Genomic DNA, 14,909 nt, shown 5'->3' on the forward strand with positions numbered 1-14,909 from the left:
TTGGGACATGAATGTGGGGTGGACAATTTGGAAATTTGCAGGTGATGCAAAAATTGGCATTGTAGTGGATAGCATAGAGCAGGGTTTTTCAAAGTGCGGGTCACAACCCATGGGTGGATTTCAGAAGGGTCGCAGAGTGCAGGGTTGCAAAAAAATAACATGAATGGCAAGGACCAGAATGAAAGAGGGCAGACCAAGATCATAGAATGTGATTTGAAGTTTAGGTAAGAAATGGGAGAATAGATCAGGAGTGTGGCTGATGCAGTGGCTGATTGTGCAGGAGAGCTGAAGGCCGGGAATGCGGGCGACAGAGGGAAGATGTACCTTATGGTACTCCTCAGCAAAGTCACATTGCTAATAATCCCGATTACAGAAATGGTACAGAAGAGCTTGGCAGTAATATATTTGACAGTGCGACTATTGCTGGCCGGAAAGGAGGCGAGAGAATTGCTACTATTGTCAGCGGTTGGGTTAAAGATGCTAGTGTTTGGGTTATAATCTTCCGTTACATCAGGACGGCCAATGCCCCATTGAGACAATCCATCCTGCTTGGACCAGAATAAATCCAGTTCAGAGGAAGGTGAATTAACCTCACCTCATTAAGGTGGCAACTATCCTTCGGTGGTCACCTGTGATATCCCAAAGCCAAGACAACGAGGTCCAACAGAGACATGCACCAGCTACATTCTTTGAAAAACCCTACTCAGAGCCATGGTATCAGCATGGATGCACTTTCTTCAAATCGCTCTTTTGTATGACTTGTGTGGCGTGGTTGGATGTTTTTCTGATCCACTAATTTATTACACAAGATAATGGAACAACAACTGCATGCAACACTGTCACAATCATCTCCGTGGAGTAGAATCTGAATATCCTGCATCCTGAGAGCATTCATAGTGTTTACATGTATTTTATCATTTTTTGAACTGGAATGTTTTATTATGTGAAGTCTCCTTTTTCAGTGCAAGCTCCTGGTTGCCCTTTCTATCCTGTTAAGTTAGTCAGTGCCCAGCTCGGGTGCAAGAAATGCATTGTCATGCCAATTTAGAGGAAGGTGAATTAACCTCTGGGGCAGCAGGGTAGCATGGTGGTTAGCATAAATGCTTCACAGCTCCAGGGTCCTAGGTTCGATTCCCGGCTGGGTCACTGTCTGTGTGGAGTCTGCACGTCCTCCCCCTGTGTGCGTGGGTTTCCTCCGGGTGCTCCGGTTTCCTCCCACAGTCCAAAGATGTGCGGGTTAGGTGGATTGGCCATGCTAAATTGCCCGTAGTGTCCTAATAAAAGTAAGGTTAAGGGGGGGGGGGGGTTGTTGGGTTACGGGTATAGGGTGGATACGTGGGTTTGAGTAGGGTGATCATGGCTCGGCACAACATTGAGGGCCGAAGGGCCTGTTCTGTGCTGTACTGTTCTATGTTCTAATTTACTGTTTCTATAAAACCAAGATAAACTCCCAATGACTTCTGACTATGAAATTGGGAGCTTGAGCTTTATGATTGTCAACATTTTACTGGTGGTTGGGGAGGGGTGGTGTCTTCACAGGGAGAAAAATTGTTTATGCAGAGTCCAATTTATCATTGTAAAAATTTCTTGAGTGAAATATAATCTTGTGTCTTTGTAAGTGAGCATGGTGTGGGTCCCGAAAGTTGGCCAGTTAGTAAAAGTGGGCCCGGGGGGAAAAAATGTTTGAAAAACACTGATGTAGAGAATAGCCGTAATCTCCAAAATGTTCCGGATAGGTTGGAGGAGTGGGAAGGAGAGCAGCAGATGGAGTTCAATTCAAATAAGTGTGAGGCAATGCAGTTAGGGAGGTCAAACAGGGAACACACAGATGGGGGCGTCTGTCTGGGCGCCAATCTGCGACAACCATCGGTTTGCCCCCGGCAGTATGGATGGGGGGTTCCGAGTATGGCGGCGAGCAGGGGCGGGAAGGGTGGGTGATATGTTCCTGGAAGGGAGCTTCGCGAGTTTGAGGAGCTTGGAGGAGAAATTTGGGTTGGTAGGGGGAAATGATTTTAGATACCTACAGCTGCGGGACTTTGTTCGTAGACAGGTCCCATCTTTCCCGCGCCTCCCGCCAATGGGGATCCTAGACAGAATAGTCTCTGGGAGGGACGAAGGGGAGGGTAGAGTCTCGGGTATTTATAAGGTGCTCATGAGGGAGGAAGGGTCCCAGACAGAGGAACTGAAACTTAAATGGGAGGAGGAGCTAGGCGGGGAAATGGAGGATGGGCTGTGGGCAGAGGCCCTGAGTAGGGTAAACTCGACCGCGACATGTGCAAGGCTCGGGCTGATCCAATTTAAGGTCGTTCACCGGGCCCATATGACGGTGGCTCGGATGAGCAAATTTTTCGGGATAGAGGACAAATGCGCTAGGTGCGCGGGAGGACCAGCGAACCATGTGCACATGTTTTGGGCATGCCCTGAGCTGAGGGGGTACTGGGAGGGATTTGCGGGGGTCATGTCCCAGGTGCTAAAAACAAGGGTGGTGATGAGTCCAGGGGTGGCAATTTTTGGGGTTTCGGAAGACCCGGGCGTCCAGGGGGAGAAAGCGGCCGATGTGCTGGCCTTTGCTTCCCTGATAGCCCGGCGACGAATATTATTGGCGTGGAGGGACTCAAAGCCCCCGAAGACTGAGTGGTGGCTTGCGGACATGTCAAGTTTCCTGGGGATGGAAAAAATTAAGTTCGTCTTGAGGGGATCTGTGCAGGGGTTCACCCGGAGGTGGCAACCATTTATTGACTTCTTTGCGGGAGAGTGAGCGTCAGCAGGGGGGGGGGGGGGGGGGGGGGGGGGGGGGGGTAGAGTAGAGTAGGAGGGAAAATATGGCGGGTAGTACGGGTGGGAGGGGAGCGGGCTTGTGCAATATGTTACGATGGAAGTATTGAAAGTACGTGGATGTTTGCACATTTTTGCCTTTTTTGCTTCCTTTCTGATGATGTCTGTAACTGTTTATAAAGCCAAAAACTACCTCAATAAAATTGTTTATTAAAAAAAAACAGGGAACACACAATAAATAGGAATATATTGAGGCGGGTAGATGAAGTGAGGTCTTGCCGTGCAAATGGACAAGTCCCTAAAGATAGTACAGGTAGTCACGGTTGTAAAGAAGGCATATGGAATGCTCTCCTTCACTGGCATAGCTGCAAAATACAAAAGTAGGGATATAATGATGGAACTACATAAGACATTGGTGAAGCCACAACCAGAGTATTGTGTGCAGTTCTGGTCATCGCATTACAGGAAGGATGCAATTACTCTGGAGAGAGTTCAGAGAAGATTTACTGGACTGTTGCCAGGGCTGGAGAATTGTAGCTACGAGGAGAGATTGGGGGTCTTGCCCTAGGAACAGAGAAAGCAGAGGGGTGGCACGATTGAGGTATACAAAATTGAGAGGGGTAGTGGTAAAATAGACAGGAGGAACTTGTTTCCCTTGGCAGAAAGTTCAAAAACGAGGGGTCACAGATTCAAGCTAAATGGCAGAAGGATTAGACAGGAGGAAAAAAGTTTTTACGCTGAGGGTGGTGGATGCTTGAAATTCACTGCCCAAGTTGGTGATGGTGGCAGAAACGCTAAACTCTTCGTACCCAGATCTGCTCCTTGGTCGCGGGGAATGAAAACAGTGACTACAGTCTTACCAATGCTTAACTGCAAGAAATCACAGTTTATTTTATTAATGGCATTCCTCCTGATAAGTCAATCTCAGTCACTGTCCATGTGGAGTTTGAACATTCTCCCTGTGTTTGCGTGGTTCTCACCCCCACAACCCAAAGATGCACAGGGTAGGTGGATTGGCCACGCTAAATTGCCCCTTAATTGAAAAAAAAACAATTGGGCACTCTAAATTTTGAAAAAATTATTAGTCAATCTCAGATCAGGTCGGCATAATGTTGATGGGTTTAATTTCACAATTTGACATCATACATTTAATGTATCATTGCATGATCCTGGAATGCAAGTGTGCTTTATATGGAAACCAGTTTAAATATGCATTACAAATCCCTGACTTATAATATTCTCTCAAACTAATGGTGATTGATCCTCAATACGATGGCACATCTTACCTTAGATTTAATAAATTCCTCAACTGCATCCACCGCCTGTTGGAACCGTTTCCCTTTGGTAGATTTGATCATTTCCTCCTTGTGAACGTGATAGGATTTAAGCTGGTCTACCTTGATCCATGCGCTGCAAAACAATGTAGTCAATCTCTACACTGGTCTTGCTTAAATTGAACTTCCAAGTCTTCCAATAGACAATTTGCATAAAGCCATAAAATAGCTAATGCTTACTGATTTGTGCTACTAAAATTCAAGCAATAATAATAATTAATCTTTATTAGTGTCACAAGTAGGCTTACATTAACACTGCAATGAAGTTACTGTGAAAATCCCCCAGTCGCCACACTCCGGCACTTGTTCGCACACGGAGGGAGAATTCAGAATGTCCAATTCACCTAACAAACACGTCTTTCGGGACTTGTGGGAGCAAACGGGAGCACCCGGAGGAAACCCACTCAGACACGGGGAGAACGTGAAGACTCCACACAAACAGTGGCCCAAGTGGGAATCGAACCCGGATCCCTGACGCTGTGAATCAACAGTGCTGACCACTGTGCCGCCCCAATACAGTATGTAGCTAATGTTGTGTACCTTGATTAGAGAGCCCTACCATGTTCATGCCATTTCCAACGATATTCTGTGCCTCATTAATTTTTCTTTGTAAATGTGCAATCAACTACTGAAGATGACTTCTGCATTATGCACAAGCAGGAATTTCAGGCATGACAATATACAAAAACCAGCTAATTTAGAGAAATTGGTTTCCATCAAAGGGGATCTGAATTAAACAGCTTCCACTGCACTATTTAATTACACAGCTAGTTGAATATTCTGATTATTTCTTCTGTAATTACTCTGTACAGTTAAGGTGTTTGAATAGTGATATTATTTTCTCACCCTGCCACCCCTTTACCAGATTCTCTTTACTATAAACACATTGGCTATTAATATTGCAGAGTAATTATGACACCATGTCTCAGTTCTAAGTGGTTATTACTGTAAATGTTAACATTGGATTAACATTAATGCAATACTGTAGAATTCATCACAGCATGCAAATTGAAATCTGACAAAATCAACTGGAAGTTACCTGGATCTGTTCAGTTTTAAGGATTAAAATGTGCAAGTTAGGTAGAGTGGCCAAGCTAAATTGTCCCTTGTCCAAAAGGTTAGGTGGGGTTACTGGGATAGGGCGGAGGCATGGGCTTATGTAGGGTGACCTTCCAAGGGCCAGTGCAGACTCAATGGGCCGAATGGCCTCCTCCTACACTGTAAATTCTATGATTAAAGGAAGCTTGCCTTTCTTAAATAAATTGTTATATTTCTAGTTAAAGTTCTCATATTACTAAGAAGCAATCACATCCTGAAGAGTTGTCCATCAAGTCTGTGTGTTAGAAAAGAGCCGTCTGTAGTCTTTATACAAGTTCAACCATTTTACAGTTCACTGCCACCAGTCTAGCAGATACTAAAATGTTAAGAGTTGATACCGTATCTCAATTGGCATCTAGGACCATGAAGGAAGTTGATCTAGGCCAACACTTTTTATTGATGAATCACTTAAACTTCAATGCGAGGGCAGCACGGTGGCGCAGTGGGTTAGCCCTGCAACCTCACGGCGCCGAGGTCCCAGGTTCGATCCCGGCTTGGGGTCACTGTCCGTGTGGAGTTTGCACATTCTCCCCGTGTTTGCGTGGGTTTCGCCCTCACAACCCAAAGATGTGCAGGGTAGGCAGATTAGCCATGCTAAATTGCCCATGCTAAATTGCCCCTTAATTAGAAAAAATTAATTGGATACACTAAATTTATTTTTTAAAACGTCAATGGAAACATGTCATTTCCCCATAAGCTGCAATGGGGAGCAGGAATTTAGCTCAACTAAACTGAAAGCAAAAGGATAATTTTAAGTACTTCCACAGCAGGACCTAGATCTATGCGTGATCTGTGATTAAAAAGTGCTCTATCACTCAACTGTTCTCATCACAAGTTGGAAATACAAGCAGGGGCTGTTTAGCTCACAGGGCTAATCGCTGGCTTTGAAAGCAGACCAAAGCAAGCCAGCAGCACGGTTCGATTCCCGTAACAGCCTCCCCGAACAGGCAAGGGAATGTGGTGACTAGGGGCTTTTCACAGTAACTTCATTTGAAGCCTACTCGTGACAATAAGCGATTCTCATTTCATTTCAAATAGAAACACATGTAGCACCTTTATTACATACAAAAGGCACTTTATAATGAGGCACTTTATACAGCAGTACAAAGAGTATTGGAATAACATCCTAGAGACAATAAGGAAAAACGGATTAGGAGCTCTATCGCAATGCAGGCATGTATGTAGATGAAAACAAGCAGTTTCGACAACAGACAGAGTAGAGTGTTAGATTGAAAACTCAGCACAGCACAAACATTTTGTATGGTCTCCCTCAGCCTAAGCAAAAGGCTGGAAGCAGTATTGAAACAGTCAGAATTTAAAGCAAGTGTCACGAACAATGGCTTTGATTTTCCTGAAATTGGATGAATGAATTTGTCACTTGTACCTGACCCACAGAAAAAGATAGAGGAAAAGTTGGATGTTGCGGGCATATATATGGGAAATGACCCAGTGGCAGATGCTAGAGTAGCACCAAAAAGATCAGCAAGTATCGGCCAAGAATAGATCCTTGGACAGGCTCTAATGGTGCGAGCAGGGAAGCAAAATGATTGCTAGAATCTGCTTGGCTGCGACCTAATCGTCAAGGGCAGAAACATGCCATCCCACATGGCTAGAAAATTAAGAGGCAGGGGAGAACAGTATCATAAAACATCAGAGGCTGAAAGGTTTGAGGAGGCAAAGAGGAAACAGGCCATGGTCAGTCAGTTTGGATGCAATTTGAGGCTGCAGCCATGGTGATATCAATGGCCTGACCATTGCTAAAACTGGACCTGAAAAATCGAAACATCGAGCTTCAAGATTAGAATAGGTTTCCGGATTTGGAGGCAGCAACAGAAGTTTTGAAAGGGATAAGGAGGTCTCCTGGAAAGAGCAATTATTGAGGCTTTAAATATTAAAAGATTTGATAACTAAAGAGAGAAAAAATATTTGCTGGTGGGAGGGGGCCCAGCGCAAGAGGGGAATAATCTTAAATTAGGACTGGGCCGTTCAGGGCGTTGGAAGGAAACACTTCTTCATACAAAGGCTAGTGGAAATTAGGAATAGTTTCACACAAAAAGCTGTTGAATGAAAAAAACTCCACTTGAGACTGTTTTTGTTAGGCAAGGCAAGGGTTTCAAAGGATATGGATTAAAGACAGGCGAATGAAGGCAAGGTACAGAACAGCCATGATTAACTGAATTAGAGGGACTGAATGACCTACTTTTCACCTTGGATGGGTGATGGGTCTATGAACTGATTAGTTGGATGGGAAGAATATAAAGGAGAAGAATCTCATGGAAGAGGAATGGGGGCGGCACCTGAGGGAGATGGGGAATTAAGTGCAAAGTGACAAGATCAGTGGTGCAATCTTTGGTAGACTGTAGCCAGCTTGTTCAGCCCAATACAGCAACAGCTTTTTTAAAGATTAAACTATGCTTTTCCAAGCGTCATTTTAAAAAAGTTGACTTACTGGTCTTCAGTTCCAAAGAATTTTACAAAGAAGCATTTTTTCCCCCGTGGTTTCTTTAGATCTTTAGGTGGGTTAACAATCTTAAAACAGAAAAACACGGATTTTAATTGTTAATCAGTTATAGACATAAATGAGAATCACAGTTCCACAAGAGAAGTAACTCTGGAATTCAGTACAAGGATTGATTAGCACAAAGGTAAATGGCTGGTGTTCATTGGTAATGGTGCAGAAACCAATTTGGAGATAACATACTGGTCAACATTCTACCAAATCACAAGTAGCGTTCTCTGCAATAGAGCCGTTTCATATTAAAAAATGTACTAGCTTAGAATACAGTCTTAAGTTGCTAAGATGTTCAAACACAAGTTACTGTGGATACGGGAATGCAAAACCAAAACAGATGACTGTCGCTCCACAAAAAAAATTGAGAAAACTATTTTTTTTGGTATCTTTTGCAGTTTTCAAGAACCCATTTTATAAGTTTCTCTATCAATATTTATATACATATACACGGCAATCATTTTTGTACTTCGTTTTTGCATTAGTTTCTATTGAGGCAATCTTTGCTTTTGAGACTTTTGCAGCATTATTTGAAAATTATTTTATATTTATAATAATTTTGACTTTAGTGCTGATAGGTAGCTTTGTCTAGTTATTTAGAAAGTTACATTCTTGAAATGTTGGTACTGCCTTGCCAGCTCGAATGCCACTTGACAGAAGGAATTGGAAGAATTACCTCCAACAGATCTAGACCAGAAGCTAAACTATGTGTCTGAACTTGCATTACTAAATATGGTCCCAGTTTCAGCAACTTGGTAATCCTTTTTTACTGTATTTTTTCTTTTTGACAAACACTGCAACTGCTTGCACGTCTCCCACTAGCTTTACTTCAGCCAATGTGGCAGCCCTCAAAAACTGCTTGCTCATAATTTCACCATTATTGCTTAGCATCAGCTGTTCCCCTCCTTACTACTGAAATTAACCTTCAGAGGCAAGTCAGAGATCTGGTATTAATAAGTTACTAACACCACAACACCATTCCACAAACACAATGATTAAAAATATCAAAACTCACAGCATGTTGTGTACAAAAGGGCAACTTAAAGAGAGGGCGAGGTTTCAAACAGAAGGCTACATTTTTTTGCATAAAGTAAATTCAAACATCAAATGTTTGTTGCTCTTTAAACTAAAGTCCTGATAATAAGTAATACCACACACACACACTCCGGTCCCCACAGGCCCACCGCCCCCCCTCTCCACACATGCCGCCGCCCCCCCCCCCCCCCCCCCCCCCTCTCCCCACATGCCGCCCCCCCCCCCCCCCCCCCACCACCACCACCACCACCATACACATGCCACCCCACAGATGTAACCTAGACACACCCCCACCACCCTCCACACACACACTCCACCAGCAACCCATCCTGCCCCCCGCCCCATGCACACACACACCCCACCTCCCCTCACACACCCCCACCAGCACCCCACCTCCCCTCACACACCCCCACCAGCACCCCACCTCCCCTCACACACCCCCACCAGCACCCCACCTCCCCTCACACACCCCCACCAGCACCCCACCTCCCCTCACACCCCCCCACCAGCACCCCACCTCCCCTCACACACCCCCACCAGCACCCCACCTCCCCTCACACACCCCCACCAGCACCCCACCTCCCCTCACACACCCCCACCAACACCCCACCCCATCCGGACCCGCCGCAAACACCCCGCCCCATCCGGACCCGCCGCAAACACCCCGCCCCATCCGGACCCGCCGCAAACACCCCGGCCCATCCGGACCCGCCGCAAACACCCCGCCCCATCCGGACCCGCCACCAACACCCCGCCCCATCCGGACCCGCCGCAAACACCCCGCCCCATCCGGACCCGCCGCAAACACCCCGCCCCATCCGGACCCACCGCAAACACCCCGGCCCATCCGGACCCACCGCCAACACCCCGCCCCATCCGGACCCACCGCCAACAGCCCGCCCCATCCGGACCCACCACCAACACCCCGCCCCATCCGGACCCACCACCAACACCCCGCCCCATCCGGACCCACCAACACCCCGCCCCATCCGGACCCACCACCAAAACCCCACCCCATCCGGACCCACCACCAACACCCCACCCCATCCGGACTCACCAACACCCCACCCCACCATGAATACCCCACCCCATCCACACACACCCACCTCCCCTCACACACCCCCACCACCCCGCCCTACAACCCCCACCAACACCCCGCCCCTTCCAGACCCACCATGAACACCCCACCAGCCCCCTCCCCACATCCCACCACCACCACCCACCGTATATACACACACACACACCCATGTAGCCTTCCACAAACCCTACACCCATTTCCTCCACCCTATGCAACAGGTCAAAACGCTCCAGCACGCCGGCTTTCAAGACTCACCTTTCCGGGCCAGGGCGGGTACCGACCCAGCTTCCCCCTGAGGGAAGAGAAAAGCGAGATGTCACCAAAGAAAAAAAAAGAAAGACATAACAAAATGTTTCCTTTTTGTTTTGAAGAGAAGAGAGCGACTCGGTGTGCAGGGCTGAGGGGGAAAAATAACCGCGCAGCGATCGCGTTTAAATTAGTTTTGAAAACCAGCGGGCGGGGAGAGGCTGCCGTGTCTTACCAAACCAGATCGCCCACCCGCAAACCGGCCGCCGCCATCTTGCTCAGAGCCGCCCGTCCATCTCCCTCCCTCCCGCCCAACGCCCTCCCACGTGATCCTCACAGGTCAGAGGTCGACGCCCTCAGATTTAATCGTGTTTCTTTTTTGCACGCGAATGCCGGTTTCCAGCAGCAGGAATAATTGTTTGATTTTTTTTTTTGTGTGGGGTGAGAGATAGTGAAAAAAAAAACTTTTAAAATCGTGGCCCGAGGAGGCGATGGGAGAGAGGGCGCGCGCGCATGCGCGGCTGCTGGGCAAGATGGCGGCGGCCGCCGAAGTTTGTCGGGTTTGTTTTTGTTGCTGTTGAAGGGATTGTGATTGTTCGGCGGCGCGGCTTCTCTCCGCCCGCCCCACCCCCCCTCCTCGCAACTGCCGCCCAGCAAACAAAAGAGAAGCTGGTCGAACCGGGAGAGGGTGAAGGAGCGAGGCGAAGGGGGGGAGAGAGAGAGGGGGTCCCGCGCGCAGCCGGCCGCAACATGGCCGAACCGCGACGAGTGTCCCTGACTACGTTGCCCGTCTCCGCTCCTCTCCTCAAGAAGAGAGAGGACGACGACGGGGAGGAGGAGGAGGCCGCCGCCGTGCTGTTGGTGAAGGGGGAGATATCGGCCGTCACGTCGCGCCACACGCTGGCTCTCTCCGAGTCGAGTGAGAAGAGTTGCCCCGAGTTCTTTTACCCCGAGTTGATGCGAGTGCGGAAGGTGAGCTCTGCCCTGGGGCCCGCCAGAGTGTGCGGGTGTAAAGTTAACGGAGGTGTAGCCGATCTGGAACCTTCCACCCCCCCGGTAATCTTAATTTGTGTTTTGTTTTTAAAAAGAAACCACTGACTCAAAAGAGGTGCAAAGTCTCACCAGCTCTCCGGGCGCCGAATTAAAATTAGCTCGGCTCTCACCTACTTAAGTTGCCGTGAGTTTGCACCGACTTGTTTTGCTAATCCTGCTCGGCCAGTGTTGTCTTTTGGACAGATGGTCGTGCACACATCCGATCTGCCTGACGTAATCTGGAAACCACGCTTGGTACCGTTTTGAGCTGCCCCATTAATTCATAATTTTTTGCGGCTCAAAGGTGCGTTTCAAGCACTAATCCTCCACCCCCCCCCCCCCCCCTTTGCACAGATGAAGTGGTAACATTAATATTCTGCGTCCCACAGTGTTTTCTTTCAAAGGCGCTTGTTTACTGCGCAACGGTTTCACACTCAATGATTTAAGGCGTCAACAATGATTGAAATAATATGGTTTGAACAAGAAAACTGGAAAAAATGCATCAGCTCCAAAACGATGTGTCCCATGGTCAAATACTTTTGTCTGCACGTAACAAAACGTCGTTTTAATGATCGAAACTGCAATACTCGTACTCAAATGCTGTCTAAATTCATGAGATTGTGCTTTGGGAATTAAAAAAAACAAAGTTTTGTTTACCTAAGTTAGTTCCTAATGGGTTGGACAACCAAAGTAGCAGAAGGAACAAGATATGTCCCGATGAGGTGAGGGGTGACAGTAAAAGTGGACTGGAAATCTAAAATCAAGTTTGTCTGACTGGAGTTCGGGCAGCACGGTAGTATAGTGGTTAGCACAATTGCTTCACAGCGCCAGGGTTCCAGGTTCGATTCCCCGCTGGGTCACCGTCTGTGCGGAGTCTGCACGTTCTCCCTGTGTGTGCGTGGGTTTCCTCCGGGTGCTCTGGTTTCCTCCCACAGTCCAAAGATGTGCAGGTTAGGTGGATTTGCCATGCTAAATTGCCCTCAGTGTCCAAAATTGCCCTTAGTGTTGGGTTGGGTTATGGGGATAGGGTGTGGGCTTGGGTAGGGTGCTCTTGCCAAGAGCCGTGCAGACTCGATGGGCCGAATGGCCTGCACTGTAAGTTCTATGAAACTGAGTTAAGTTAGAGCTTTCTCTTGACTTCATCCTGAGCCTTGCTAAGCTTCATACCATACTATAGCAGTAACGTACATGCAGCTGGAGTTTGGTACCCAGCCATCTTACTTGGCTTCAGTAGAGTGAATTTTATTGTGTGTATGAATGCTGTAAGTGGAGCAGCAGGGTAATGCTATTTGCAGTGTAAACGTTCAATCTTAAATTTGTATTTTCCTTGTAAAAAGATGCTTAAAAGTGGAGTAGTAGTTGAAATTTAACTATAAAATTTCAGAATTGATTGTGATATTTGGGGAATGAAACAATGTTAGTGCATTCTCCGTTTTGGTTCTTGCTCTGCATACCATGGTAACAAACTCTTAAAAAATGAAGCGCTGTTGAGAAAAAATGACAAATACAAGGTTTCCACAATTTCGGAGGCATTTCTGCTCCGTGAATTGCTGCTGCTTTCACAATTTTGAAAAAAAGGAACACCTAAAAGACTTAATCAGCCGAATTGTCATAATACTTTTTTCCCTTTAATTTACTCAATTACACATTTTACAGAATTAAACATGGAAATACTCAGGTCTTATTTGAAGCAAGGTAGAATGGCAAATACTTTAGAAATCAGTTTTCAGTATGTCGTGGGTGGGACGATAATCGGGCAAGTTTTCATCTGTTAAGGTTTGATTATTTCCATCATTTGCTTTGGAAATTTGTACTATTGCAAACCAGGAGGAAAGTTGGATTTATATTAGCTACTGTGCACATAAACACAATTTAATTTTTAAAATGTATGTAATGGAGGTTGATTTATGAGCAATGCCATACTCCATTAGCGTCAGTGGCCTCAACCAATGAATTGGCATTTTTTGCCAACAATCTGAGAGTCCACATATGTTGTGAATCCTCTATGACTCTATTGGGGTGGCATGGTAGTACAGTGATTAGCACTGTAGCGTTACAGTGCCGCGGTCCCAGGTTCGATTCCCGGCTTGGGTCACTGTCTGTGTGAAGTCCGCACGTTCTCCCCGTGTCTGCATGAGATCCTCCGGGTGCTCCGGTTTCCTCCCACAAGTCCCAAAAGACGTGCTGTTAGGTAATTTGGACATTCTGAATTCTCCCTCTGTGTACCCGAACAGGCGCCAGAATGTGGCGACTAGGGGCTTTTCACAGTAACGTGCAGTGTTAATGTATGCCTATTTGTGACAATAGAGATGATTATTGCTGGAATAAAGGATTAGCATACTTGGGTGGATGTTTTTGACGGGCGCTGACACAATCGGACGAAGGGCCTTTTCTGTGCTGTAGATCTGACTATAATTTCCCCAAAAATCTATTTTGCAGACAGGCCAAATCATTATTTCAGGATCTAAATACAGCAACAGCAAATGCTTATATCTTCTTGCAAAAATTGAATTTTCTGAGGCACAACACTAATCACAAATGGACTGGTGACCGCAATCAGCTTTGGCTCACCTGAGCCAGGGTTTAGAGAACCTCAAAGTGTATCATCGAGTTCACCTGACCCACAACTTTTAATAGAAATTAAAATGAAAATCGCTTTATTGTCACGAGTAGGCTTCAATGAAGTTACTGTGAAAAGCCCCTAGTCGCCACATTCCGGCGCCTGTCCGGGGAGGCAGGTACGGAATCGAACCGTGCTGCTGGCCTGCTTGGTCTGCTTTAAAAGCCAGCGATTTTAGCTGAGTGAGCTAAACCAGCCCCTAGATTGTGGTATGGGGAGCCCACGGCCCACTCTACAGGTGCGGTAGAGCAGAAATCGAAAAGTATTTTTGTAAAGCAAAACAGTGTTTATTCTATGAACTCAAGTTAACCTTTTTAAAACATACAGTGAACATCTTAGCAACCATTAATTCAAATACAACCCCCAAAGACTACAACACTAAGTAATGCTTATGCTGTCGTTTTAACATCCAGAAGACTTACAAAAAACATAACCTTCAACAGAAGCACATCAGGTGAAAGTCACTACTGAAAACATTTATAATTCTGAATTCACCAAATGATCTAGAGAAAGTCTTTTCATGGCAGAGAGAACAGCAGTGCAGCTGCTTTGTCTGACTTCAGCTCCAACCCTGAAAACAAAACCAAAAAGACACAGACACACCCAAGCTTTTCTCAAAGTGAAACTAAAAAACAGAGCCAGAGCTTAGCTCCACCCACACTCTGACATCACTGCAGTAACATGAGCAGCCAAACATTTCTTAAAGTGACATTCTCATGACAGTTACATTATATATATATAATATAATGGCTGTCAGTTAGACTGCTTAAATAGAAAATGTGGCCCAATCGGTCCTTAGCAGTGTTAATCCTCCATGCGAGTATATCATTCTATTCACATTTACCCAGCCTTTTCTCATGTCCTTTCAACACCTTTTCCTTTGCTTACCCATCCAGTCCAAATGCTGACAATTTCTCTCTTAACCACAGATGCCGGAATTGAATTTCATAGCCTCTGTGAAGAGGTTTCTCCTGCCCCATCCTTTAAATCTCTTTCATAATATCTTCTATACATCACCTCTCATTCTAGCTCCCAACACTCTACTTTTAACCACCTGTCTCATCCTTACAACATTTTACACACTCCTGTTTTGTCATAATCATATTCGCTGCTGACGCAAAGAATGGCAGTCTGACTAGAAGATCCTTGAATGCGACAAGAAGAGAAAGGTTTTGGTTGACA

The 14,909-nt window shown here is 46.2% G+C and overlaps 2 protein-coding genes across 6 annotated transcripts in view; one reads left to right on the plus strand and one right to left on the minus strand.

Annotated features, from left to right (window-relative positions):
• Window positions 1-10,386, minus strand: part of glyr1 (glyoxylate reductase 1 homolog (Arabidopsis)) — a 43,050-nt gene extending 32,664 nt beyond the window's left edge. For all 3 annotated transcript variants that reach the window (XM_038819373.1, XM_038819372.1, XM_038819371.1), the window contains exons 1-4: window positions 10,311-10,386; window positions 10,085-10,121; window positions 7,657-7,736; window positions 4,062-4,185 (exon numbers count right to left, since the gene is read on the minus strand). In XM_038819373.1, coding sequence (XP_038675301.1) covers window positions 4,062-4,185; window positions 7,657-7,736; window positions 10,085-10,121; window positions 10,311-10,348 — 279 coding nt within the window. In that variant the 5' untranslated portion in view covers window positions 10,349-10,386. The remainder of the gene's footprint in view (window positions 1-4,061; window positions 4,186-7,656; window positions 7,737-10,084; window positions 10,122-10,310) is intronic.
• A 220-nt stretch (window positions 10,387-10,606) lies between these two features.
• LOC119979077 (ubinuclein-1-like) overlaps window positions 10,607-14,909 on the plus strand; it is an 85,569-nt gene continuing 81,266 nt past the window's right edge. For 2 of the 3 annotated variants that reach the window (XM_038821072.1, XM_038821073.1), the window contains exon 1: window positions 10,607-11,131. In XM_038821072.1, coding sequence (XP_038677000.1) covers window positions 10,826-11,131 — 306 coding nt within the window. In that variant the 5' untranslated portion in view covers window positions 10,607-10,825. The remainder of the gene's footprint in view (window positions 11,132-14,909) is intronic. The other variant, XM_038821074.1, reaches the window with a different exon arrangement.

This window comes from Scyliorhinus canicula, chromosome 15 (assembly GCF_902713615.1).
Source record: "Scyliorhinus canicula chromosome 15, sScyCan1.1, whole genome shotgun sequence".
NCBI classification, from domain to species: Eukaryota; Metazoa; Chordata; class Chondrichthyes; order Carcharhiniformes; family Scyliorhinidae; genus Scyliorhinus; species Scyliorhinus canicula.